General features: G+C 36.3%; 1 protein-coding gene across 4 annotated transcripts in view; it reads left to right on the forward strand.

Moving 5' to 3' along the window:
• MYO16 (myosin XVI) overlaps positions 1 to 27,434 on the forward strand; it is a 362,051-nt gene that overhangs the window by 141,326 nt on the left and 193,291 nt on the right. For all 4 annotated transcript variants that reach the window (XM_039714365.1, XM_039714364.1, XM_039714366.1 and 1 more), the window contains exons 5-6: positions 10,066 to 10,174; positions 23,142 to 23,266. In XM_039714365.1, coding sequence (XP_039570299.1) covers positions 10,066 to 10,174; positions 23,142 to 23,266 — 234 coding nt within the window. The remainder of the gene's footprint in view (positions 1 to 10,065; positions 10,175 to 23,141; positions 23,267 to 27,434) is intronic.

The following is a 27,434-nucleotide window of genomic DNA, read 5'->3' on the forward strand; positions in this document are numbered from 1 at the left end:
CGTACTTGGCTTTGGAGATGAAAATCATAGATATATAATTCTTCATTAGCTGCTGTTTAATGTAACAACTTTTTTTCAATGGAACGAAAATTTTTGGTAGGTAAAATATTGAAATATCGATATTGTATTAAGACAAGTGCATATCTTGAGAGTAAGATTGGTTCATGTATTTTCTGGTTGAATAAAACATATGTGCAGAATCTAGAGACTTGGATGTTTAAAGTCTTAGTTTAAACTCATCCAATAACATGTGGGAGCCCTAGAACTGGATATGCTCTGCCTATGGCCTGTCCCACCAGAAACTCTAGATTCATTTGCACTACACTATGGCTACACTAAAATGTCTCATGCCTGAATGCACATCTAGCCAAAAAAAAAAAACAAGAGAAGAAGTATTGTTGTTAAGGCCAGTTTCCTCACAGTTATAAAACCAGTTATAAACTGAGGCAATTAGTGTTCAAATTATATGGCAAAATTCAGTCGTGCATTTGAGGTAGAGATTTTCATTAAATTAAAAATGATCAGTTGAAGTTGTTGAAAAATTTCAGAATGAAGCACGGAAGTTAAGAAACAGAAATGGATACAACAAAAATAATTCCATTCTTCCAATTTGTAGTCAAACTAGCTGGATGATTCTCAGGGCATTACAGATATTTGTGTGGAAGAGAGAAAATAAGAATAATTGCTTGAGGCAAAGCTAAGTCAAGGAAATCAGAATATATTTAGCTTAGAAATTAAGACCTTAAATTCCAAGAAACATTGGTGGTTTGTATTAGGATTCAGAATTTGAAGAACTACCATGAAAGACAATTTGCTGTCCGATTAAGATCCAAGTACAAATCTCTATTCCTTTGGAATCAATAGAATGTTCCCCAATCCCTAGGAATGTTGTGGTTCTAGGACATGGCAATAGTGATAACTTGAGAAATGTACATTACTTTTTATTTGACTACTTCTGGATAAGTAGGTTTTAACTTTTTATTCCATAACTGCATGCTTAGTTATATTTTACTTTTAAAGATGCTGTTGCAAACATGCTACACTTCTAGAGTTTTTTCAGAAGTGTTCAGTACTGGAACTGAGTGGGATTTTCTTTGCCTTTTTCATGCCTTCCACTGATGGGCGGAATTTAAGTCCCCATGGTGCACAAACAGATGGGAAAATGTTGGTCTTTCATTTTCAGTCATCAGTGCTAATTCTTTTATCTTCTGCATGCATTAGTCAAACAGACTATGCCTGTCAAGCAATCTGTAATATGTGCCATGACAGCCTTTTTTTTTTTTAACTCTACTGAAAATCTTTTCTGTGAACTGACATTGCCTGTGTTCTATTAGTTTAAGGAGGAAAATGCTTTATTCATGATCTAAATGGTTGCCAAAATGATTGTGGAACTTTGACAATATTAAAGGACTGGGTTTTTTTACTATTTTGTGAAGTAATTCAACAATCAAGAAGTATATTTTTAAATACAATTGGGGATTTTTGTAGGCATTGGTGAGCCTATATAAATAAAACTATACAATGTTTCTTATGAACAGACACTGTATTGGCACATACTTTTATCCTTTTTTAGCCAGGATGTCGCAGAGATACACACCTGGGATTTTTGGAACACTATGATGTTCTTCATGCACACTGGCACGCACCCATAAATCTTAATTTCTAGACTATAACAAAAAAGTAAGTCTGTTTGATGAGCAGTTATGTTGTGTATTCAGATTTTGGTGCCCATTTTTGCAACATGGAACCCAGAAGAGCCATGAATAAAAGTGCTTTTATCCAAAGAGGAGCTGAAATACTTTACTTACACAAGGATGAGTGAATATCAAATTACATTTTTATGATCATTCCTTGACTGGTTTAGCAAGTACCTATGATGTGGACAAGTGAGTAGTAGTGGCATAACATAAATTTGTATTAATAGAATTGCATCTATTTTAGCAATTATGTGAAAGTATTAGCATAAAATTTTCACCACTGCATTCTCTCCTGATTTACTGAGAGTGCTTTTTTGGAGATATGTGTTTTATCCTTTTAAGTTTATTTTATATGCCTGGAGGGCACTTATAAAGCTCTGAATTCAGCTTCGATTTTGTAGGCTGTGTTGTCACAGACATAAGGGATTGAGATTTGTGTTTGTGTTTTTATGATGTGGGTGGGATCAGCCATGCTGAAAATGAATTCAGACCTTATAATATCACAAGTAAAGCTCATCCAGATGGCAGACGGTTCCTACTCCATGTGAAAGAAAAGTTTTGGTACTGTGACAGACATGGCTTTATAGACACTAGCAACTCTTACAGAGTTGAAAGCCCTGAAATAGAGCAGATATTGCAGACAGTAACATTGCAGCCTTTCCTGTGTGAGAGGTGGAAACTCCTGCTGCAGGTAACCATTGATTCAAGGTTATGAAAGGAGTCCTGTAAATGGTGCACTGGGCCAGTCCAGTTTGCAGACCTGTGCTCTCTGCAAGTCCATGTAAAAGAAAGTGAGAGGCTTTTCTATTTGCATTAAGAGAGAATTTGTTTTCAGGAGTGCACCTTAACATGATGCCCTACTATGAAGGAAATCAGCTGAGCAGGAGGATTTGTTCCCTGCATTTTCTCTATAGCTACACAAGCCCAAGTAAGGCATGCACAAAACACTTGTTGGTGTACATGGCAGCTGTTACTTTGATTTGTGATCCATAGATTTTAGTTCTGAATTTATATGTATAGATATGAAGTTTGGGTCCTTGTTATTTTGCTAAGAAACACTCTGTAAAGAATGGAAGAAAATATTTTCAGATTTAACGAGGCCCCTGTTTGCATTTCTTCAATACTTTTAGGCGATCAGGTTTCAATACATAAGAATTTTTTGATAAAAACCTTTTATTTTGGTAAAGTTATGGCATCCATTATGGTTGAGGGATGGTGGTGTTTTGATGTGGAACTTGACTAATTGCAAGTTACTTAAATGCCCAAGAGAAGATGTAGTTTACTATTTGTAAAACACAATACCTTGAAGCTCAAGTGATCAGTCTGAAGTTACTGAAATTCCCATTAAAAAAAAATATCAGGTGTGTCCCCCACAGACTGCAGTGATGGAAATTGCCTGATAAAGGATGAAGAATGGTATTTTAAAGGATTGCTTCTGTACAGGTGAAATTTCCACTTCCTTGCTTTTCTTAAAAATATCTGAAAGGAAAGAGGCTGCTAGGGTCAGCTGTGAAGCAGATATCCCTATTTGGAGAATGATTTTCCATCAGACACACTCTTATCTTCCTACAAGGGAAGTATGTTGTCCTTTTTTTCCCTTTTCTTTTGACAAGCTACATTAAGGGTCAATAAAGCCAAAACTGCAGCTAGAGCAGCTTTGAGGTACTGTTTGCCATGGGGTGTACTGAACTTCCATATCTTTGTAGATAGCTTACAAATGTTTGTGATTCCTTTCCATTTCTTTGTCAAGCCTAGGGGGTGGAGGAGTAAAAGTAAATATTTAGAAATAGGTTTCTTTCATGGTAGATTTCTAGTCCTGAATCAGCCTTTTTCATGGGTTTCTTTTGATGTTTTTTTCTGGAATGGTAATCTTATATTTACTCTGGAGTGTGTAGATATTGGTTATCTATCTCCCAAATATCTTAAGAATCTGTGGTGTCATGGGAAAGGGTCTACCTTTTAAGGTTTATGTGGAAAAAAAAGTTAAAATGAAAGTATTAAGGCTGCAGTCAGTGTTCTGAGAGACAATATTTGGATTTAGTAAAATATTTTCTAGATTGTTTTGTGCTCATAAAGAGAATACAAAAGAGGTTACTCAGCTTGTGTCTGTCAGTTTTTTCTTATTAAGCAAGCAAAACTCAATTATGATGGCAGCAGGTAGGGGAACTGTCAGTGGAGGATGTATAATTGTAATCACTTTTTTCCCCATCTCTTCTAAGTAGCTGTATTGTGATTTCTGTGAAATAATTTTCTGCCTGCAGAAAATCTGTTGTTGAAATGAGTTGGAAGGAAGATATGCTTTTGAACTGAGTGCAGCTGCTCAATCTCACTTAATTTTTTATTTCTTTGTCTGTGGTTTCCTTATGTGGTGAAGTTTTCAGCTTTTTTTTTTTTTTGAGCTTTGCCTTGAGAACTGTTCCTCATCTGTTCAGCATCCTGAATTTGTGTAAAGTGGTATCCAGTGCTAACGACCTAAACCACAACACTCTGTAGAGCAACTTTATTCCTTTTGCTTTGTTAAGGAATGAGATTCAAACAAGTCTAGTAGCAGCCACAAAGAGGAGCCAGCTAGATTTGTGGGATTTGGTATCTTGAATGAAAATTTATGCAAGCCATTGAGGTTAGAGAGCAAGATTGCATGGCACCATGGAGCCATGAGCATGTGGGATTTCCTGTATGTTTCCTTATTCTGAAACCAATAGACCTTCATATCTTGATTACTTTTGCTTTCTTTTTAACTGTTTGTGTACTAAGGACTCCGGCAAGGATGTAGGATTAGCACAGTAATTGTGGCATACATGAGAACATGCAGGTGTGTGTGTGTGTGTGTGTGTAAACCTCGGATACCCTTCAAGGAGCAAAACCTTTTCATGGAATTAATGTGAAAAAGTAGGTCAATAAAGGGGGAAAAAGTCAACTACACATGTCACAGGAAGTGAAATTCTGCAAATGCTTTATGAAGAATTACATTTAATCTTGGTTAATAACATTTAAAAAATGGTGCAGTTTGTAAATCATGTGGTTATATTAAAAAAAAAAAAGAAAAAGTGAATTGTTCAAGCTGTTAATGAAAACATGCTAGCCTATCCCTGCAAGAAATTGATGAACATGGATGAGAGAATAGTATGTAAATGTTTCTACATTTCCATGTATATCAATGTATACTGTTATATACATATGGAATATGTGGAATTGAATAAAAATAGATTACTAATATAAGAATATAAGTAAGTATAAAAAAGTCAAGTTTTGTGATGGCGTTGACAGGTGACTGCACAATTTGCACACAGCTAGCATATTGTAGAACAATCGAACCGTTGTAAGAACTGTGCAGAAGCCTCCTATTAGGAGAAAATTTTGGTTTTGGTTTTTTCCATGGCAACAGGTGTATTAATTTTTTTCTGCCTCTGTCCTTTATTTTTCTTAATATCCACACATATTCACATATTCCTCAGTGTCTATTGTATATTTGATTGCCTTCATAAAACCTCATGAAGCCAATGGTGGTAATCCTACGTGACAGAAGCAATTGCTGGGTCATCATTTCTGTATTACAAATACTTTATAATGCACCTGGGACTTTCTACTATATGAATAAAGCTAAATTACTTAGTTATTTCAAATATTTAAATGTTGCATGGCCCACAGGTTTGAGGGAATAAATTAAGGTATGCAACAGAAGAAAGGATTTCAAGAATTTCATTGAATCATTGTCAGACTTTCAGGAATCTGCCCAATTTCCACCTAAAGTGGATTGATGTAGTTCCACCAGGAAACCCTTCTGACCACAATGTTGCCTGGGTGCAAAACCTGTGGCATCCGAGCTGGGAAGATAAACAAGAGGTAGTACCTAGGCAGAGAAATGCCCAAATCTCTCCCAAGTTCTAGGGGAAAATTAGTAAGTTAGGAGTCCTCAAACAATGCCTAAATCAGATTACACTACTGTCCATATTGTTGTGATGGCACTGACTTTCTGGACATACAACCCAGTGGTTAGAACTCTGTGCCTGAATGCTGGAGATGGCTGGAGAAGGTCTAAGCCCACAGCTTTTCATATGGTTTTCACCTATACTGATAAAGTTAGACTGCCGATACAAAAAATATTGTGTATTTCAGAGACATAGGAGGAAATAAATAATTTTAAATCTTTCAGTAAGGACACATTCCTCAGAATGGAGGTTCCTGGGCCCTTGTTCTTTTCTTTTTTTTTTTGAGTAATGGTAGGTAGATGTATTTTTCATTTGGGAATCATAAGTTGTATTGCAGCACTAGAAATAAGAAAGTAGGAAGGAATAGTGGCCTGATAATAAATAATACAGAAGGAAGTTTTAAGACTTTTAAAAAAATTAAATACTTAATGAAAAATTTGCCCCTGTGCATGAAAAATTGATTTTTAGAATCAGTTAATTGTTAAAAAAAAAAAAAAAAGGTTGAGAGATTGTTTATTGATTGCCTCTGAGTTTACAGTATCACTAATTAGGCTTCCTAACTGTAGAATGTGGACTAAACTCAACTTTTAGCTTATCAGTGGGATCTTGGACATGGATGCACTGGTTACAGCTATAGCAACATAGCCTTAAGAGTTTGTGACTGCATTTATACTTGGGTGCCTGTCCCAAGGGGCAAGGGGTAGCTTCTATCGGGACAGAGCACTGTAGAGCCCTGTTTACATGGGATGATGTCATGCAGTTTCTAGTTCTTGTAAACTCTTGCAAATCAAAACTTCCAGTAGTGCTTAGACTTCAGAAGCTATTTGGTTCTTTCCTCATCTTCTGGAACATGATTTGGGGAGGAAGAGTTCAGCTCCTGTGGCCTCCTGTTAAGCAAAAACAGTATTCTCTGTACTATCCTAAATTAGCTCCAAATTTAGCCAGACAAAGATGTGATCAGGGATAAGTTGCAGTGCAGATGTACATTGGATCATGCACTCTACACTGAATCTGAAGTTGCTCATTTCTCTTCCATTGAGTGGGAAGTCCCCTTAAACTGCATCACGTTGGTAAATAATGTGGGCATGCACATAGATTAGTATTATGGAACTGTGCACATCTAACCTATGCCAGCAGTATTGCTCCTGATCTCTCTAGGTAATCTTTAGGGTCACCACTTTATTTGGAAGTTAGCTATTCTACTCTGGTTTCCTGACACAAAAACATTGAGAACATCATAGGTTCTGCAGATAGGTAAATAGAAATTAAAACAAAATTAAAAAATACAAACTAGTGTGATAGTAATAAAAACTGAAGTATTTTGAATCATCATTGCTGGAGCTAGAGAGGAAATATTTTGTCCTTTCACTAGCCAAAGGTATTTTCTCTTTAGCAGAAGGCTCAGATTTCTGATTATGTAGGGATATTATGTAAATTTGGTAGTCTACTCAGTTATTATTGATCACCAGAGTTCGATCTCTTTTGCTTTATCTACATGTGGATGCCATTCTGTGTAGCACAAATGCACTTCAGTTGCATTTTGCATTTGGTGTTATTTAACCTGGTGTCTTTAGAAACACCTTAAAGTAATATATTTAGAGATGGTCCTTCTATAGTCTTACTAAAATAGAAATAATTTATCATTGCAGACAAATAATTATCTCAAAAATATTTTGTATATATGGCATACAGTACACAAAATTTTGCAAAACATTTATCATTTTTATTGAGAAATGATTTGAAAATGAGGATGTGTTGAGAATAAATAAGTCAGTAACTTTTCACATACATTGAGCACCACATGCAGAATTCAAGTGGGTTGTATTGAAACGGAATAAGTATGGAATAGCATTTAGAACATAAACAAGGTATGCATATAAATTTGGAAACTAATATCAGCAGCATGGGGACAATTTTCCTCATGTTTTCTTCAAGAGCTGTGAACAGAAATCTATAAACAAAGTAGGACTATATTCAGATGATCTGAATTCTGTCTCTAGTCACATCTGGGTTTCATATTGTCTGGCCTACAAGGCTGTGTATGTAATAGAGCACTCAAGTTCATTAGCACAGTTCTGGCCATCTGCATCTAAACTAAGGTACAATATCTGTGATGCTTGCAATGTGTTCTACACTGCTGGTGTAGCCCCTGGTTAGGAGTGGTCTAGTTCTGTTCAAGGTCTTCATTCCTGATGTGGGCAGTGAGACAGAGCACACCCTCAGTAAGCTCACAGATGGTGCAGAGCTGGGAGGCAGGGATGATACACCATATTAAAAATGCCTGTTAATAAACCCAAAAATTAAACTGTTTGGGAGCGTTGCAAACACTTATCAATAAATTAACATAGAAATACCTAATAAAAATTACTTGGATATGAGTAATTCAATATTATATCCTTCCTTCTGTGATATTGCATCATAGAAATTAATGAAAAGTGTGCTGCTGACCAAAGCAATTATCCTACTTTTCCTGCATTTGATACGTCAAAGGTCTTTTGGTTTCTTAACTCAACAAGGAAGAAAATGGTCTTTTGGCACTACCTGGAGATTATCTACATGCAAGGAAGAATAGATACGTGCAAGATTTTGTGCAGATTTTTTATATGCAAAGTAATCATATATGAAATTGTTTTGCTTTCATAATTCTGCCTTATCACCAACAAACTCTCATGGGTCAGTGAGTAGAAAGCAAAACATAAATCATACTTCCTAGTAGTGGAACAAGTGCAATGAACAGTTGTTAAACCATCCCCTAAAGATACCAGATTTCTTACCATCTTTTTGATTTTATCTGGCAGGACAGACAGTAGAAATTTATTTTCATAGCACTATAATGAATGTAAGATTTTACACTTGTAAGTCTCCTTCTATTCCTTCTTATTAAGCATGAGAGTCAAATCCTCTCATCTAATTTAATTTAAAAATTCCGAAGAAATACATCTAATCTAAATTTGCTCCCTGGGCTCCCCTTATAGTCAGTGCAACAAGATAAGGCTAGAAGAAAGTAGTGTGTTTTGTAGGAGGACAGATTATTTTGCTGCATAGGATATGGTCTAATAGGATGTGAGAGATATCTGAGACAGCTGAGGTGAGTAATTTTTGATGCCTGTCTGTCCCACGGTCACTATGTTGGAAACTCAGATCACCTCAGACTAACAGTTCAGCTTCAGGTTTGATAACATAAAGCTTACATGAACTTGCTCATTTTTTGTGTCATATTCCAAGCTGAGCCAGAACCTGAGCCTATTGCAAGTTTTTCTTTGATACAATACTTACAGAGAAAGCTCCTGAAAAAAAGCAGTAATGTATTCTATTAATTATTTCATATTGCATTTGACCTCTGCTGCTGCGGTTTTAAGAAAGGCAGTCCTTGGCAATTCTCATTTTTATTAAACACTTTATCATACAAGCTGTTAAGAAAAGTAATTAAATTTACCTGAGGTCACACTTATTTCATAATTCCTTGCCATTAAAAGCCAAAGAGAGAAATTTGAAATTAATTAATGTTACAACCTCTTAAAGAAGATACATGGCAATTCACTAGTAATGTAACTTCTAATGATGTAACACTAGTAATGTAATACTAGAAATGTAAGCTTCTATGCCCACCAGACATTTATGGTATTTCAAGGATGGCAGCTTTCTTACTTTAAAAAAAAAATATATTTTCCTACAAATTCTTACATTAACAATCTTTAATATAGCAAATACAGTCATGCTGGTTGTTTCTTTTCAAGCTTCTCATGAATCTGTTAATTTAAACACCCTTCAGCCGCAAGGGCTCTTCTTAGTTGTCACTCATTTATATTGAATTTTGAATGAAAATTAGAGAAATTTCAGCCTGGCTTCTTTAGAGACTACAGTTGAAATTATCAAGCTCATTTTCTTTGTCTCCAGTTGGTGACAAAAGGCAATTTTACTTAGCAATGGATGGTTTTCTTTGAGGTTGGATTGATGGATGAGGCTTTAAGAGGTCAGGCCAGCTGACAAGGTTACCCAGGACAGCTGTCTGCCCATCCCTACTGCAGGGATGTCTGTGCTGCTTGTCAGTCAGCTTTTGACCACTGCTGGTTCTGGTGGAGTGTTTTGAGGCAGACTGTAGTCAGTGACAGCTGACTTTAAAGTGTTGTGCTGCAAATGGTGGTGGTTCCAAAACTCACCGATGAGCATCTCAGACATCTGTGTAGCAAAGCCAGACTGGACAGATAGTGTGGCAACAGAGTCAGCTGTCTCAAACAAAGGCAGCCTTTTTGACATTCATGAGTCCTTCATTTTGTCTTCGCCTTTTTTGTGTGTTTGGTTTTGTTTCAGGTTATAATCAGCCTGCTGTCTAAGAACCCCAGATTTGAAATGTTTTTGAGTAGGATCATGTAAGAGCCCCAGTTGTGTTTTGAGATTTCAGTACAAAAACCTAAAGTGCTTTTAATTCTTGTCTGTAGGCTGGAGCAAATGTGCTTCTTCAAGATGTTAATGGAAATATTGCACTTGATTATGCTGTAGAAGGGACTGAATCTAGCAGCATCCTTCTGATGTACTTGGAAGAAAATGGTAAGTCAGCTTTTTAGCTTTTGGAATGGTTTTATTGAACATGTCATAAAAATAATAAGGATGTGTATTGACCTGATGGAGGTCATGCCATAGCCAATTGAACTATATCAGTTTGGGGATGAAGGGGAGGAAGATGATTTGGAACCACAAATGTTTCCAGTGTGTTTAAATTGGAACAACTAACAAAGGTTAATGGCAGTTGTCATTGTCAAAACTGCTTTTGACCTTTTTTATGGAGATGTTAGAATTTAAATTCAAAGTAGAGAAACTGCAGTGATACAGAAGCTTTTAAAACAACTAATTTGACTATTCAAGGACTAGGTTTCAATTTTGTTTCATTTCCCATCTATAGTCTCAGAGAATATTTTTTTCAAGTGACAGACTGCTAAATAAATAAATCTTTGCAAATAATTTGAATGAAAATGTATATGATACTTTATGCCTCATTCATAAATACTAGTATTGGTTTAGGGTTTTTTTAATTGTGAAAATACCGTAGCATAATTTTATTATGAATTATGCTTAATATGTTATAGATGACAGGACTTATATTGAAAAACTGGGTTTGTTGCTCATCAGCTCCCAACTCAGATAAGAGTTCTGAAAGGAGTTCTGACAAAAAAAAAGCATTGCTTTTGAGGCTGTGAGAGGTTGTTTTAACAGTGGCTCATCTTAACACTGAGGAAAATGCATTAAGCAAATATAATGAGCAATAATGTAAAAAATTGTATTTTCAAAATTGCCTCCATATAAGGAATCTTTTTAACATAAACTAAGTTAAATTATATTCTGTTAACGAACACCTAAGGAAAGTGTCAAGGAAATCACAGTGTCAGGTCTTATACTCTATACATCCAGTGTATTGTATATTTTATGATTTCGTTTCCTTGTGTGGCAGTGTCTACACAGCTCTGGTTTTGGATTTTTCTAATGGCAAAGCAGCTATTAGCTTCTAAAAGATTGTCTTGAAAAACATAGGTATTTGTTGTCTAAATGTTCCAAATACTTTGACTTGTTTTTAACAGGTAACATGCAAAACTCCTGTACATTACAAGATGTAGTCTGCTTATCGTGGCATCTCTTTTTTAGTAGATATTCCTAATTAAACAGTGTTTCTGTGAATATTGGAAGTTACCAAATTAAAAAAAACTTTAATATTTTGACAGTGACATCTTCCTCTACTAACTTTTTTAGTAGATATTCCTAATTAAACAGTGTTTCTGTGAATATTGGAAGTTACCAAATTAAAAAAACTTAAATATTTTGACGGTGACATCTTCCTCTACTAAATTTAGGTAGATAAGCTTAAGTTAATCATCCAGACCTTTAGGTCAATAGAGAGAAGAGGAAATGCATGCATTGCTTCATCTAGTTCTAACTTGGCTAGGTGAGAACTGACTTACAGGACTGTTTCTTTCTGCTGACTAATACGTCAGCAGAAGTTGACAAGTCTTAGGGTTAGATTAGATCAATCTTTGGGTCAGGATAGATCAGTCCTATCCCTTAATTGCAATACTGCATGGAAACCTGGCCTTTGGGTGATCAGTGTCAAAGTGCTAATCAGCTTTGCTTGGTCTGCTAGTATTATTCTTATAACAATAGGCAGCTCAAAGTATCCTTATTTTGCACTTGACTTTTGAAATTTAGTTAGTACCTATGAAATATTTGTACAGCCTACCAAAATTAATAGTAACTGAGGAGGAGATTCTTGAAGAAAATTAAACTGTATGAGTAAGTATGAATTACTTTGAATTTCCCAGCCTCAGTGTTTCTCTGTGCATTGTTTTGGTGAAGTTCCTCTCGTGGCAGCAATCTCCATGCACATCTGCAGATGAGTGCCTCAACACAGAGCCAGGTCAGGACCAAGGCTCTTTATACAAGATTACCTGATCCTCCAGTAAATACCATATTTGGCCTGTAGTGTTGAGAAACACCCAACCATAGTCTCAGCCTTTAAATACAATATATAAGGAATATTTCCTTATTCTCTAAACTTCCCTGCATTCCTAAAACATTTTCTTTTCATTTTCATGTTTCAGTTCTCCATTCAGTTGTGCATCCTGGTTTATAATATTAAGAAGAGATTTGTTTGTAGAGTAGACTATACTCTAATCATTGCCTCTAATTGCAGAGATCATGGAGAAAAGTAAAATTAGGTGCCTTATAGCTTAGCTAATGAGAAAACCAGAAGCTATCAATTTACTTAGAAGAAAAAAAGTAAGATTGGAACAAGTAGCTTTGAAGCCACAGAAAACATTGTTAATTGGAAACATTAGACTTCTTACAAGTCTAGTGTGTATATAAATTCTTACAGATTTTACTACTATGGTAGTTCACTGTATCTGTTTAATTTCACTACAGATCTTACTGGCTGAACTGCTCTTCATTGTTTGAAGTAACTTAATTTAATCTGCAGAAGGCCTGGAGCCATAAGTGATAACAGTAGCCTTGGATGCCTCTAATGATTTATATATTTTAAAACAGTTACTGGAGTTAGTTCTTTGAGTTCTGCTTGTAAATTATCTGTTAGGGCACATGAGTACCATGAGTACAAAATATTGTAATCATCTAGTAACTGCCAGAAAACTTCAATATATGCTTTACTGTTAAGGAATATAACATATGAAGATGTTATGTGGAAATTTTATTACTGAAGTCTAATGAAATTATTACTATTTCATCAAAATATTCTCTTTTCCTGTACAAAAACTGGTTTTCTCTGCATTATATTACATTATATAAATAATGTTATATTGTATACTGAAAGTAATTATTGACTGAAGAAAGAAATTAGCAGACTTAGTTACCTAAGAGAACAATTTGAGGTACACATCCTCTGTATGTTAAGAGCATTGTTTCTGCTGGGTAATAATTCTGGCATATTAAGATACCTCTAATGGAGGATAGAAGGGAAAATGCAGCATCCTGCTTTATGCTTAGGAAAGTGTGTGAAACAGCTTAACTGTATCATATGAGGTTATGTCCAAGAGGCATTCAGAAGCCTAGCGGGCTCATGAGCTCAAGGACTCCATTTTGATTGATTTATCTAAATCTAATGTGTGGTAGCCATTCCATACCAAACCCTTCTTAGAGCAAAAGAGATGCTTTGATGGTATGCATCTGTAATGAGGCATGTGAATTGGGATCTGAACTGCCTGCTTCTTTCCATGTGCTATGGAGGGAGCCAAGAATGGCCAGCTGGGACAGAGAAGTCGGCTGTGTAGGATGACTTTTAGGATATTTAAATTTACAGGTCTCTGTGTAGGTGCCTATTCAGTAGTCTACACTCCTATCACCAAGACTGCAGTTCTAGGAAATGTTGACTGTACAGAAGACAAGGGTTATTAATTTGACCAGCTACAGGGAAAACACCAGTAAAAGCTGCTAAATTTTTTCTGTGCCAAGATGTCATCAATTTTCCATGTTACTGGTGTTCCTGTTTTGCTATGAAACAAAAGTCATGACTTATTTAAGGATTTCAACATCTGCCAAGGCAAGGCCAACTGAGAGTAAGCCAGGTGGGACTGGAGATTCTACCTCTCCCCAGGCTTCCATTCCAGTGCTAACCCATTTTTATGCAATTTCTTTTCATTTTGTTTTCATTTGAAATAGTCTTTGTTGCCTCTTACACCTTCAGTTTCATATCTATTCACTGTTTACTTTCAGAAAGTGTCTCCCTTCAGAGGTGAAATGAAAATACTAATGTGTCCTGGTTTAGAGTAGATATGGGAGAAAACTTCTAAAGGGGTCCCTCTAGAAAACAGATTCAACCAGCCCCTCCCCCAACTGGTTTGGAAAAAATTTCTTTGGAGAAAAATGGAAAAAAAACCCTGTTTATTTAACAAGCAAAGTATTCAGAAGCATATAAAACGAGTAATATTAAACAATAAAACCTCTCGCTGTATTGAAGAGATGGCAAATTCAGAAAGTCCTTGTCATGGGGTGTAGCTCGGCACACTCAGTCTCTTATCAGTCCCTCCAGCACTGGAAAATTCCATGTCCCAGGCCCCAGTGGGCCACAGGTTTGAGCTCCCGGTGTTCTTCTTGGTGTTCAGTCCAGAGCAGAACCAATCAGTTCCAGAAAAAACAGAAAAAAAAAAAAAAAAACAGTCCAGGGAACTCATCTACCTTAGCTGGCTAAAGAAACTAACTATAAAGCAAAGGAGAGCTTCCTCCCACTGCCCACTGCAGACAACATAGTCCAAGAGTAGGATGTGGGGCATAAGTGCAGTTTCTGATAACAAATTCCATGCTTCTTCTCCCCTGCTTCTCTCTTGGAGCCAGTCTTAGGGTGCAGAACTTAATATCCAGCATAAACAGAACAGACAATTGGGGATACCAGCATCATAAATCACCCAGGATATAATGTAAAAAACGTGATAGTTTTTTCACTGTTTGTCCTGCTTTATTCTAATCCTGAGTGATAATTAAAATCATCAAGAAAGTCCACCCAGCACCTTCCATAACCTTTGTTTTGGATAATAACAGCTTTATGTTTTAAGGCAAATCTCTTGAGTAATTAATGGCATTTTAAAACAATAAAACTTTAAATGATTGCCAGTGTATTCCTTGGTTCTAGAGGCAGAATGGCCTCTTGTAGAACTGTGTCAGTGAAACTCTGACTATGGCATATGATCCTTGTTTCCTCCTTTCCCATTAGTCTGTTTTAAATATTTAGTACTTTGAAGAATGCAACATTTTTATTCATTTCATTACTTGGTATTTACTTGTATAGTGGATTGCAAGACTCAGCTGTGAACTGAGTCTTGCAATCAAAAAAATGACTGACATTTATTGGCTCTATATTCGCCAAGTCATAGGAGGTGACACATTCACTGTAATTAATTTCCAAAATAATATTCTCTTTTTTCCTCCAAGATCTCAGGCTTCAGTTTTCAGTAGGATAACTGTGCATTCCAAGATCATCAGCCTTGTTGTTGAATCTGAGTAAAGAATATTTGGACGTTTACTTTTTTTTTTTAAAGAACTGTCTACATATCACATGGATCTCAAAGCAAATTTAATGGCTTTCTTGCTGTTGTGTAGTGAGAGTTTCATGCAGTAGCAGATAATTACTAAAGCAAAAGAAAATAATCTGTTGTGATTTTACTTTTTGAAGATTGACTATATTTAAATAACATGTCTACCCAGCGGTACGGATGGTATTCCTTTTTCTACTGTGACACGTACTGGAGAAAAAATGGATATTGCTTTTCTTCAAAGTATTTTACACAGTATTATTCACTTTCTATGAGGGCAAATGAATTTGAAATAGCTGGTTAAAGGTTATTGACCTTTGATGGTAACAGAGATTTCATGCACTTAAGCAAAATCTATTATGCTATTCCAAGCTGAGGGAATAATGGGTCTGTTTTGTTCCCTGAATACTAAAAGGATCATATTCAGGTGCCTCAAAAAACTGCATATAGAGCAAAAATCATGTGCAAGCCATATCCATTTAGGTGGCTTTGTATTGTTTAAATCAGCTAAAATATTTTGCATATTTTGCAAATATAGATCATTGTTTGTTAAATTCTTACTAGCAAGGGAATTAAGCCTTCCGCCTTACTCTTCAGCTGCAAAATAGAAGAAATAAATTTATTTTTCTGCCTTGCAGCAGTAGGTAGAATTAAAAAAAAAAAAAAAAGAAGCTAAATGTTAGTACAGAATCCTACACAGAAGATGGCTTTTAACATTAACTAGAAATAGCCAACTTGTCATTTACTACAATAAGGAGAATTTCCCTGAAGCTAACAGTTAACAACATATGGGGCATATGACATGTGCAGAAAAATCTAATTTAGAAAAGTAGTGGGCAAGGATTAAGGAAAAATGTACTGCAAACCTGACACTTTACAGTGATCTAGAATGTGATAGGAAGATATACCAAAATGAAACTGTAAGTTAATTTGAAGTTATCCATAAAATCTGGTGTGGTTGCAGTAAAAGCTCCCACAAAGCTGCTCACCCATTCCCTTCCTGACAAGGACAGCAAGGTTGCATGCCAGTTACTGTCACAGGCTAAACAGATTCAGCTTGGTGGAATTTGTCAACTGGAATAGGCTCAGGTAATGAAAAATAGAAAGACAAACATAGAACAACAATTTACAGGCTTCACTTCTTCACTCCAAACCCTTCTACCATCACAAGCAGCACACAGAGCTGGGGGAGTTGGTACATGGCAGTCTCCCTCTCTGCCCCTTTTCTTGTTCACACTTTTCCTCTGCTCCATTCTGGGCTTTTTTCAGGTATGGGGCTCCTTTAGGAGTGTCTGTCTGCTTTGCCACGGGTCACACTTGGCTGCCAGGCTGAGCTGTGTGCTGCTGAGGGTCTGCTAGAGCCGATGGGACAACCCCTGCCTCTCCCTACATAACCCACCCCTACAGCCCACAACACCTGGACAGTTCATCTTCCTTGTGTGTTTCTCAATACTGTGGCACTTTTTGTGAGAATAATATCAAAATGAAGATCCTAGTTGTGTGTATTTTTCATTGAGATTATTTGTTGTTAGTTAAAAAAAAAGAATGTGTACTCCAAAATGTTTTGGTGTTGAGGTTGTGGTACAGAAACTCTTGAACAGATCTAATAATCCAGTGAGGGCAGAAAAACCCTTAGAGTTTCTTCAGTGCAGTCAAGAAAATAAAGGGATATAAATCAATATTATTTCAGAAAAATACTGGTCTAGACTTTAATATTTCAAACTATTTCACAGACATTAAGGAATTATTGCTAATATACTCCAGTAAGAACTTACTGAAATGCCAATACATACAGATTGTTAGCACTAAAGATCAGCAAGCTTCAGCTAAAACTAAATTCCCTAATGTATTTCCTATTTTAGAACCATATGCACCAAGATCTTGATTTCTGCTCACAAAGTTTCTTTCAGCAATATTGATGCAGTACATTGACAGAAAAATAGGCACTCAAAACAAAACAGCCTCAGGGTGGCTCAAAGTTTTTTCCCTTTGATTCTTGTTGATTTGGAGCCACCTACCCATACGATTATCACACACAAAAAAATCTATTTTCTGAAGAGAGCCTGATTAATTGATGGTAGGGGTTAGGTGTTGGTGTTCCTAGTGAGAACAGAGGAATAAATGAAATGTTTCAGTAGGTCCTTTCAAATGAAGCACATGGAGAATGTGACACATTGGAAAATTTCATAGTTGAGAATGTTTACTTTCCTTTGGCCTTTGTGTTTTCTAAAATAAGTGTGAATGAGCTACCTTAATTTTTAATTTTTTCTAGTTCCTGGGGGGCTTTGAAGTCTTAGATTTTTCTTAATATTTTTGTGCTTCCAGCATGTCACACATAAATTTCTATCAAAGGGAAAACCTTTAAATTCACTGTGCAGACTTTTGACACTGAAATTAATATTTAAAATTATAGCCAGTAGTTTATGATGTAGCTTTCTAACAGATGTTAGAAGGAAAACAGACTTGACTAATAGGCTTTGCTAAGATTTGAAAAAAGATTGTGAAGAGCATCAGAAATTGGGATGCCCTTTCAGTATCCTTTTAAACAACTTATCAAGAAACAATCTATTTCATTACCATCAGAAGCATATGTTCACTTTTTTATAGAATTCCTAAAACTATAACCTTAATCAAGATGGAAAAAAATGCCAGTGCTGGCAGTGCACCCACAGGCCCTGTGACCTCTCCTCCACCCCTGCTCCCAGGGACTTGGCTGCCTGAGCTCCAGGCCAGCTGTGGTGGCCTTGTGACCTGGGAGCTGGGATGGGAAGGAGCTAAGCTGGGAGGCAAAGCTGGGAGCAGCATTGTCATAGCCTTTCACCCATCCTTTGTCTCTGGAGCCATATTTAGTCTCAGGTCCTTGCCTGAGGCAGTCCTGTGCCCAGCCATAATCCTTGCTGACCCCAAACCTGGACCACTGACTTGACTCCTAGCTTCATCTAATTTACTTGGATTTGTCACTGGAGGTTTTCTGGCAATAACAGAACTTCTGTTAGCCCTGATTCCCATCACCAGACCTGCTCAATTTTCTTTTTTGGGTATTGTGGGACTGTTCCCTGGTCAGCAAGGATGGTGACCTGCCTGGCCTGCGTTCACCCTCAGCTCCTGCCTCCCTTGCATTTGTTGAGTAGCTTGCTTTTACTGCTCTCTCACAAAAACTTGACTATAGCCTATTAAAACCATTCAGTAAAATCTGTAGTGTAGAGATACCATCTGTGATGATCTCATTTCAGACATGATATTTACCACAAGTAGCCACAGACAGTGATATACTTATTTTGCTTCTATATTCTAGCATTATTATAACAAATAAAATAATAAACATGCATTACATATCCACAAATGAATGCATTTCATTTGAAAATGTGTCAGCCGTTTCAAATAAATTACAAAAAAATATTTTTGTTTCCCTGAAAGTTAAGAGACAGTTCAACTAACTAATTTTAGCTGAAAGGATCATCAATGTCCTTATTGTAGAAGGGAGAGGAATAAAAGCATGTTCACTAGAGTGGGAGAATTGTCACTCTGATATCTGCATGAGGAGGAGGTGGGAACTTCACTTCTGATAGCATATTCAGACTAGAAGCAGATAAACCTAATCAGCCCAGAAATCCAACTGTGCCGTGGACTGCATCCAAAGCTGTGTGGGCAGCAGGTCAGTGGAGCTGGTTCTGCCCCTCTGCTCCACTCTGGTGAGACTCCACCTGCAGGGCTGCATCCAGCTCTTGGCTCCCCAGCACAGGAAGGACACAGAGCTGTTGCAATGAGTACAGAGGAGGCCACCAAGATAATTGGAGGGATGGAGATTCTCTCTTATGAGGAAAGGCTGAGAGAATCGTGCTTCTTCAGCCTGGAAAAGAGGATTTGCTGTGACCTAGTTGCAGCCTTCCAGGGGAAGGGGAAGGCTCCTAAGGGGAGCCTGTAGGAAAGATGGACAGAGACTGTTTGCATGGGCACGTACTGACAGGACAGGGACAGTTAGTTTTAAACTGAAAGAGAGTAAGTTTATTTAGATATTAGGAAGAAATTCCTTACTGTGAGGATGGTGAGGCACAGGAATAGGTTACCCAGAAAAGCTGTGGATGCCCCATCCATAGGAGTGCTCAAGGCCAGGTTGTATGGGACTCTGAGCAATGTAGTCTAGTGAAAGGTTTATTTTCTAGTTCAGTCACCCTGCCCATAGGAGGGTATTGAACTAGATGATCTTTAAGGCTCCTTCCAGCCCAAGCCAGTCTACGAAACTAAAGATGCTTCACTAAACATATGTAATGATATCTTTAAAGGCAGGCAGGCAAAACCCTCCAGCAACAATCACTCAGTACTGCTGCAGTGAGTTAGAGCTATAGGCTTCAGTAGTTTTACAAGTATATGTTCTTTTGCAGAATCTGAAAATATTGGCTTCCCTTCTCGCATAGCAAATGTTGCTGGCATGTGTTTGTTTATATGCTGACCTTTGGAAATCAGATTCACATAATGCCAAGTGATATGCACGAGGGCTATTGAACAATGTAATCGTACAAAAATGATGTTTTTTTACAAAGATGTCTAGTAAGCAGCCAGAAAAGTCTTTCTAAAACTTTAAGCAAATGAAATAATAGATACATCCAGATATTTCAATGAATTGAAATTAGTATTTAAAGAATTGTACCATGATTTATTTTTAACATCCTATTCTACTCTGCGCAGAAGAAAAATATAAATTCTAAACTGTGGTATCCCCTGAATTATAGAAGAGTAAGAGAGGCTAATCATACATGGGGTGAAGAGCCTTGATGTATCTACAGCTCTGTGCAGGAAGGGCAGATATATAGATAAGAGTGAGAGAAAACTCAAATGTGAGAAGAGAGATCAGCTTCTCAAAGCCATTTCAAGTTTTTAATGAGCATTTGTGTTTGCAAGACAAAATGCTGTTGACCTCTCCTTAAGAATGTGAAGTCTTTTGGAGAATGAGACCTGCATGCTACAGCAAGAGTGGCTGCTGGGGGTGTGTGCAATGGGTGTTTGCCAGCGTGCTTCAGTGCTTTCCTTTTTACTGGTCCCAGGAATGGGTGTTCTCCTTGCACGCTTTGTACTGGACATTTGTGAGAAAAAATGTGTTTAACAGCAGCCCTCAGTTCTGTTTGCCTTGTATTTCTTTATCACTGACATTTTTGGAAAGTTACTTTTGCATTATTTATCTGAGGTTTTTCTGTTCCTTCTGGTTGTCACTTCTATAACCATATGCCAGAGAAGGTGAGACACCAAAAGCACATGAAACAGCCTTGTGGGGTGATTTTCTTAAACAGTAAGAGATAATTTATTTTGTAGCTCTTAGGTTATGCTTCTGCTTGACATCAGTGCTGATACTCATCACCAAATGTGTGCCCTGCAGGGTCACTGCTGTTTTAACTGTTCCTTCTCCATCTTATCTCCTGCAGAATTCATGATCATGTAGCTTTTCTGATTTTACAGGATATTTGGAGTGTTTTTTCCATCATATGCCTTTTTTTTTTTTTACTTTCCAGTTTTTGAAATACGAATCCATTCCCATAGTAGATGCCAATGTGTTTTTCTTCCTCTTTTTATTCATGCTGGCTGTCATCCCATTTCAGCTGAATATCTAAACCACATTTCCCCTTTGAAAAGCAACGTGAAGGTCACTCTTTAATTCAGGCAGTGAGAGTTACTTACTGTATGAGTAGCATTTTTTGTTCCATCTAAATTCCTGGAAAGTATCACACCCTGGGGAGGGAGAACAAACTCCCCAGAATTATGAACTTGATTAAGGGAAAGTAATTATTGACAAGGTCCTTGTTTGAGCCTCACAGAATGATACATGTGCATGCTTGATAAATCTGTTTCTCAGCTCCCCACCAGAGAAGTCTTTGCTCGAAGCCTAATACCTCCTGGGTTTTGGAATTCAACTATGCTTCTAAGACTGAAACAGATTGTTTTTTGCATGTTTTCTTTATATTTTTTGTAAAGGTAGAGAAAGGGAAACTCTATTCTTTCTGTAGCATTTTCAAACTTATTCTGAATATTTTAAAAGTGGAGTCTGTGGAAGCATGTCACTTTGGTACCTCTCTTGCTGGGCTGATTCACTTCTGTTTATTTATTAAAATATGTTTCGTTCATTTTTACAACTATTAGGTTGAAACCAGTAAAGCTGTCTTGAATAAGTTTCAGATTCACACAGACTGGGACTTTTGTTGCTCTGTGGCATGGCTTATGTGTTTTCTCTGAGCTCATGGCTGCATTACATTTATGACAGAAAATAATTATTAAGCAATTAATGCAACTGAATGCTTTTCTTGATTTTCCCTTGAACATGAGCAGAATTGATTTTTCAATGGCTAGGTTTTTTGTGGCCCCAGATAATCACACCAGGGTTCTATAAAAGGCAATTTACAGGGAGTAAGGATCAATATTTCACTGTTAATATAACAATATACTGATATGTTAATTCTCTGACTGTGTTGGATGTAAGTTAGTAGTAAATTGCTAGTGGACTCAGCTGGCCTCTGCTCTCAACTTGTAGGCATTACTGTAATTTATGTTAAACGTGATGAAGGAAAGAAATCATAATAGCTGTGTTTTACTCTCAGTGTTTTTGATTTTTTTTTCCGTTTTTCTTCCTGGGAAAATCAGAAACTAACTGTATTTCTAATTTGTGGATTGTGAACTTAGTTTTCATTTTTTTAGTGTTTGAGGTATTCTCAGACAAAGAGGTAATAAATTAATTTCCACCCTTTTCCTCTCTACTTGAAACCCAAAACTTTTTTCTAATTGTTTACTGGACATATCAAGAGAAAGAAAAAATTGAGATAAGTTCTGTCAGCAGTACTTAAGCATGTCTGCCTTTATCAGGTATAAAATGCTTCATCTATTTTTAAACTTTAATCTTGCTTACCTGAAAACATTTAAAAAAAACTTCAATGAACCAGTGAAGTTTAATTTTATCTACTCAGTCTACAGTGTTGAGTGTTTAATATGTCAAGTCAACACTGAAAATGATAATTAATTTTGGGTGTATATTGCCCTTAGGTATTTGGGAGAGTTCTGTCACTGAGACAAAAGTGTTAAACCATTAATTTACTGTTGCAAAAAGCAGGAAGTTTCTATATATGTATTTAAATAACCACATGGAACCAGAAGCAGAAGAATGAAGCACCAAATTTAGGTTATTTGTTCCAATCAAATCACAGTTGCTAATTTAATCACTTCACACTATTGCTATATCCTGGTTCTTATTCTAAACCTCTTCAGACTGGAGACCATGCTTTCTTTTGGTTATAAATTGCCTTGCTTAACTTCTTTTTAATACTCTTCTTTGACAATTGTTCCTTCAGTAGCAATGCTGACACAAGCAATCCCATACCCTTCATTCCTCTCATCCCCTCCTCTTTGTTCCTACTGCCACACCACATTTCCTCTTGGTTTATGGGGCCTTGAAATTATCTAGGTCCAGCTGGAGAGCTAATCTCAGTTAAAAATAACTCAGGCACATAAAAAAGTGTTGAGTTTTAATGTAATTTTCTTGACTCAATCTCTCAAGCAGTTCAGCCACCAAATTTGAGGGACTGCTCTGGGTGCTGTGATGTATTTGGACGGCTGAAAGAATGCAACAACAACAACAACAAAAATTAAATAAGTCCCAAACACTTGAGTGGCCTCCTTAGATTTTTTGATTATTTTCCCAATCACAGCTATTTCACACTCCCAGTGGTTTCATGATATTGCACCTCCTTTACCTGCAACTGCTCTTACAGTCAGTAGGAGATCAGGGTGGTTTATTGGATATTGCTCACTGACTTAAATCATCCATGCATCGACTGATAAATATAGGAGTAGACTTTCTGGTAATTGCAGGTAAGTAAACACTCAAAAATATATACTAAAATCTCTTTAAATGTTGATTAAGCTTTTAAAAACCCAGAATCCACAATCAGTATATCTGCTCTTTATTGATGAATAAAATAGCAGAAAGTTTTGTCCTTTTCTTTTGCCAGGTGTAGAGCTGAATTCGTTACGCCAAATGAAGATTCAGAGGGCTGTGACAATGCTTACAGATGTCCGACAGCTCATCTTGAGTGGAGGGAGTGTGAATCAAAAGAATGATGAAGGAGTTACCCTGGTGAGTGGCAGCATGTAATCATCACTCTGGGAATATGCATGTGTTGCAACAAGTTCAGCATGTTTTCAAGGCAATTCTCTTAGGAGGGTTTTGGTTCTACCTGGTGTTCTGAAAATAGCTGTGTGTCAATTCCATGCATGGTATGGATTTTAAAATAGGGTAGTGCAACAACTCAATGACAATTTTCCTGGACAACAAACATGCAAAGTAAAATTTAATAGTAAAAATATTAGCACCATAGTTTAAAGCTGCAGTAGATACATGTGGTCTCTGACGTTCTGTGTGAGAGAGGGGCTGAAACTTCACTCAGTGATCCCTGGTTTTGGCTCCTATCTTCTGCCTGAGCTCTACTAAAACACTGTCTCTTGTGGCAATCCAGTCTTGGTCCAGTGTATTGAAGCATTAACTACATACATGGAAAAATACTCCTACTCCTAAATTTGCATGTTATTTATAGTCACTGGGTTTTATTATACTTTTTTTTTTCTGCCAACAGATCTTCTATCCATTTGTTTTGTCAGAACTTGTATTTCTTCAGCTGTCAAATTCTAATTTCATGTGTATTTCCATAGCATGTCTGTGGAATGTTCCCTCTGCATATAAAATCTTCAACACCATTGTCAATCAATCAGTCAATCATTTAATCAATAAATGGTAAATCAGCAGCATTAATATATTGAATATGTTTTGAAAAGTAATTTGGGTTTTCTTCTGCAAATATTGTACGAGTACAATTAGAGCACTAATAATTATTGCTATCATTTCTGCATTTGCATTGAATTACATTGCCTGATACTGAATTAATATACTAAATTATTCCATATTTTAATACCTGTGGAGTGTTTAAGCTATAACTGAAAAAGTGATCAGCCTCATACCTGGATTGAGTCCAGACACTGGCTCTCTATAGAGACAGAACACTGACTTTTGGGGTGACAACCCCAAGGCAGTTAACTGTATTTAAAAACAGGAGGACATCAGGGAAGGGGTGGGAAGAAACAGCATAAGCTTTAGTTTATTCCATGAAAGCATTAATTTACCTTCCAGTTTCCTATATTTTTATCTAAGCTGCTAACTCACATAGCTATTGTACTTAACTTCTATTGCTATTTTAATCAGAATTGTCTGAGTTAAACTGGGTTATGAACTTAAATAAATCCAAATATATAAAACCTTTCCTGTAGTTAGCTGGAATAGTTGAAATATGTTTCTGAAAGATGTTTAACAGAACTGCAAATACTGGGAGAACAAGATTGTGGCTACTTTGGGGATTTTGCTGTTTGCTTAGTAGAATGTTGACAAAAGAGATACTTTTTGCATGAGAAGTTTTTATGCTGGAATTTGATTTTTTCAAGAAATAGATACAAAGTAGGTAACTTTGCTTTTCTTTGAGATTTCTTTCCTTTGAGATTTGACAAACTGGTGGAAAATCCAGACTTCTTAAACAATTATCTCTTTATTCGTGGGTGTTGAGTCAGCCAGTCTGTGAATGTTGTATCAGAGGGTTCTGGAAATAGAGTTTTGTTCCTCTACATCTATCTGTACAAAAAAGACAAATATATTTGTTTTAAGTCTCAAATCAGTTTTGTTTTCTCTTGACAGAATAAATGAATAAATATATATATATGTATATAATCTCTAACTCCATGTGTAAGTTAAGATGAATCAAGCAAAAAGTTTCTTTAAAAATATAAATACATACATTCTCGTTGACTCATAACAACTACATTTGTGCACATGCAGTACTAACAGACACTGATTTTTTTCTGCTGTATTCTCCTCTAATAGTTTTTCTTTGAAATATTTCAACCATAAAATATTTCCTAGGAGCTTTTACAGTGCTTGAAAATAGCACTTGTCAAGTTGATGTCTGGATAGAAACTGTAGTTTCTTCTGTTAAAACACACCTCCCTCCACCATGAAGCTATGCCAAATTACAGGAAAAATTTGTAGTTGAAATATGTTTCTGAAAGATGTTTAACAGAACTGCAAATACTGGAAGAACAAGATTGTGGCTACTTTGGGGATTTTGCTGTTTGCTTAGTAGAATGTTGACAAAAGAGATACTTTTTGCATGAGAAGTTTTTATGCTGGAATTTGATTTTTTCAAGAAATAGATACAAAGTAGGTAACTTTGCTTTTCTTTGAGATTTCTTTCCTTTGAGATTTGACAAACTGGTGGAAAATCCAGACTTCTTAAACAATTATCTCTTTATTCGTGGGTGTTGAGTCAGCCAGTCTGTGAATGTTGTATCAGAGGGTTCTGGAAATAGAGTTTTGTTCCTCTACATCTATCTGTACAAAAAAGACAAATATATTTGTTTTAAGTCTCAAATCAGTTTTGTTTTCTCTTGACAGAATAAATGAATAAAAAAAAAATATATATATATAATCTCTAAGTCCATGTGTAAGTTAAGATGAATCAAGCAAAAAGTTTCTTTAAAAATATAAATACATACATTCTCGTTGACTCATAACAACTACATTTGTGCACATGCAGTACTAACAGACACTGATTTTTTTCTGCTGTATTCTCCTCTAATAGTTTTTCTTTGAAATATTTCAACCATAAAATATTTCCTAGGAGCTTTTACAGTGCTTGAAAATAGCACTTGTCAAGTTGATGTCTGGATAGAAACTGTAGTTTCTTCTGTTAAAACACACCCTCCCTCCACCATGAAGCTATGCCAGATTACAGGGAAAATTTGAGGGTTTTGTACATTGGAAATCATAGCATTCAGAATCACAGTTTGGCTCCCAGGGGAGTTTTGCACCCTTTCCAGGGAAGACTTGGATGAGTTGACTGTATTCGTTCCCTCTGCATCCATCACGTTCATAGTGAAAACTATATGCATGCTCTGTGTGTGCAGTTGAACCAGAAACAGCAGGTAAGGGAATTATATTTGAGCTCTCATTTTAGTGTCTCCTGTTCTTGCAGTGACTTTGGAACTACACAGTTGTAGTGACAGGTTTATTGCAAGACCTTTTTATTGCCATTATCCATCCATTTCAATCACCAGAAAAAGAATATCTACTTCTAACAATGCTTGGATGAGAAAAAGTCATGCAGTTGGGCTGTGCGGTCTGGGGATACAGGGACCAACTATAATCTGACTTCTCAATTTCTGCAATATTCCTGTGCCCTATTCCTATACCAGTGTGAGTATTAAGTTCTTCTGACTGGGATGATCAGTTATATTTTACCAAATTCCAAATTCAGGCCTTGTCCCCCTTGTTCCCAGAAGTGAAAGGAATATTTGAAATCACAGTAGAGGACTATGAGAAAGTAAAGACCACTAAACTGTAACCTGGGTCAATCTCATCATATGAAATATGTGCCTCAACAGCTCTTCACCACGTATAACATTTCTACCAAAACCTGCAAATTACATATTTTCCCTGATATCGGATTCCTTATTGCATTTTCTTCTGCTTGATTATTATGAGAAAAAATAATTTTATTGCCCTATTATGTCTTTCCCTTTTTCTCTGTTCACAAGACGTGTTTGGTATTCTATAGGTTTTTTTTTAATTTATTTTGCACACTTGCTATTTGTTTTAAATAAAAGACCACATGGCTGCTGGGGTTTTTTCTATTAAAAAATCTCATTCTATAAATAACATATATTGGAATTGATTGCTGATGTAAATTCCAAACACATACAGATCCTTAAATAATAATACATTTCAAAAGATAATGTCCAGCTCTTCAAATTGGCCATTTATAAAGATATTTTTTAATTTCTTTTTTTTTCTTTTCTTGCCATTACAGTTTTCACACTTTGTCATTCTGAGAGTATTTGCTACTCAGAGTGACAAGCCCTGAGCAAACACAGCTACCTTTGAAGTTATCCCTGTTTTAGCAGCAAGTCGCACTACTTGACCTCCTGAGGTTACTGCTAACCTGAGTTTGTCTCTCTGTTACTGCATTTTCCACCCTCCTTCTCTTCCACTTTGACTCTTAAATGAAGTTTAGAGATACAGAAAATCAACTAAAATTGTTTAAACAATTACCAGTTTATAAAATTCAGTATCAAGGGAAGCAATGCAAGTATAGAAAATAACATCTTTGTAGTACAAAACTGATAAAATATTTTTTGCCACTAATTTTGTGCTGCTGTGTCAATGTGCTTGGTTTGATTATATGCTAATGAATTCATTTTGGAGT

This window comes from Passer montanus, unplaced genomic scaffold, assembly GCF_014805655.1.
Source record: "Passer montanus isolate IOZ18808 unplaced genomic scaffold, ASM1480565v1 scaffold3, whole genome shotgun sequence".
NCBI classification, from domain to species: domain Eukaryota; kingdom Metazoa; phylum Chordata; class Aves; order Passeriformes; family Passeridae; genus Passer; species Passer montanus.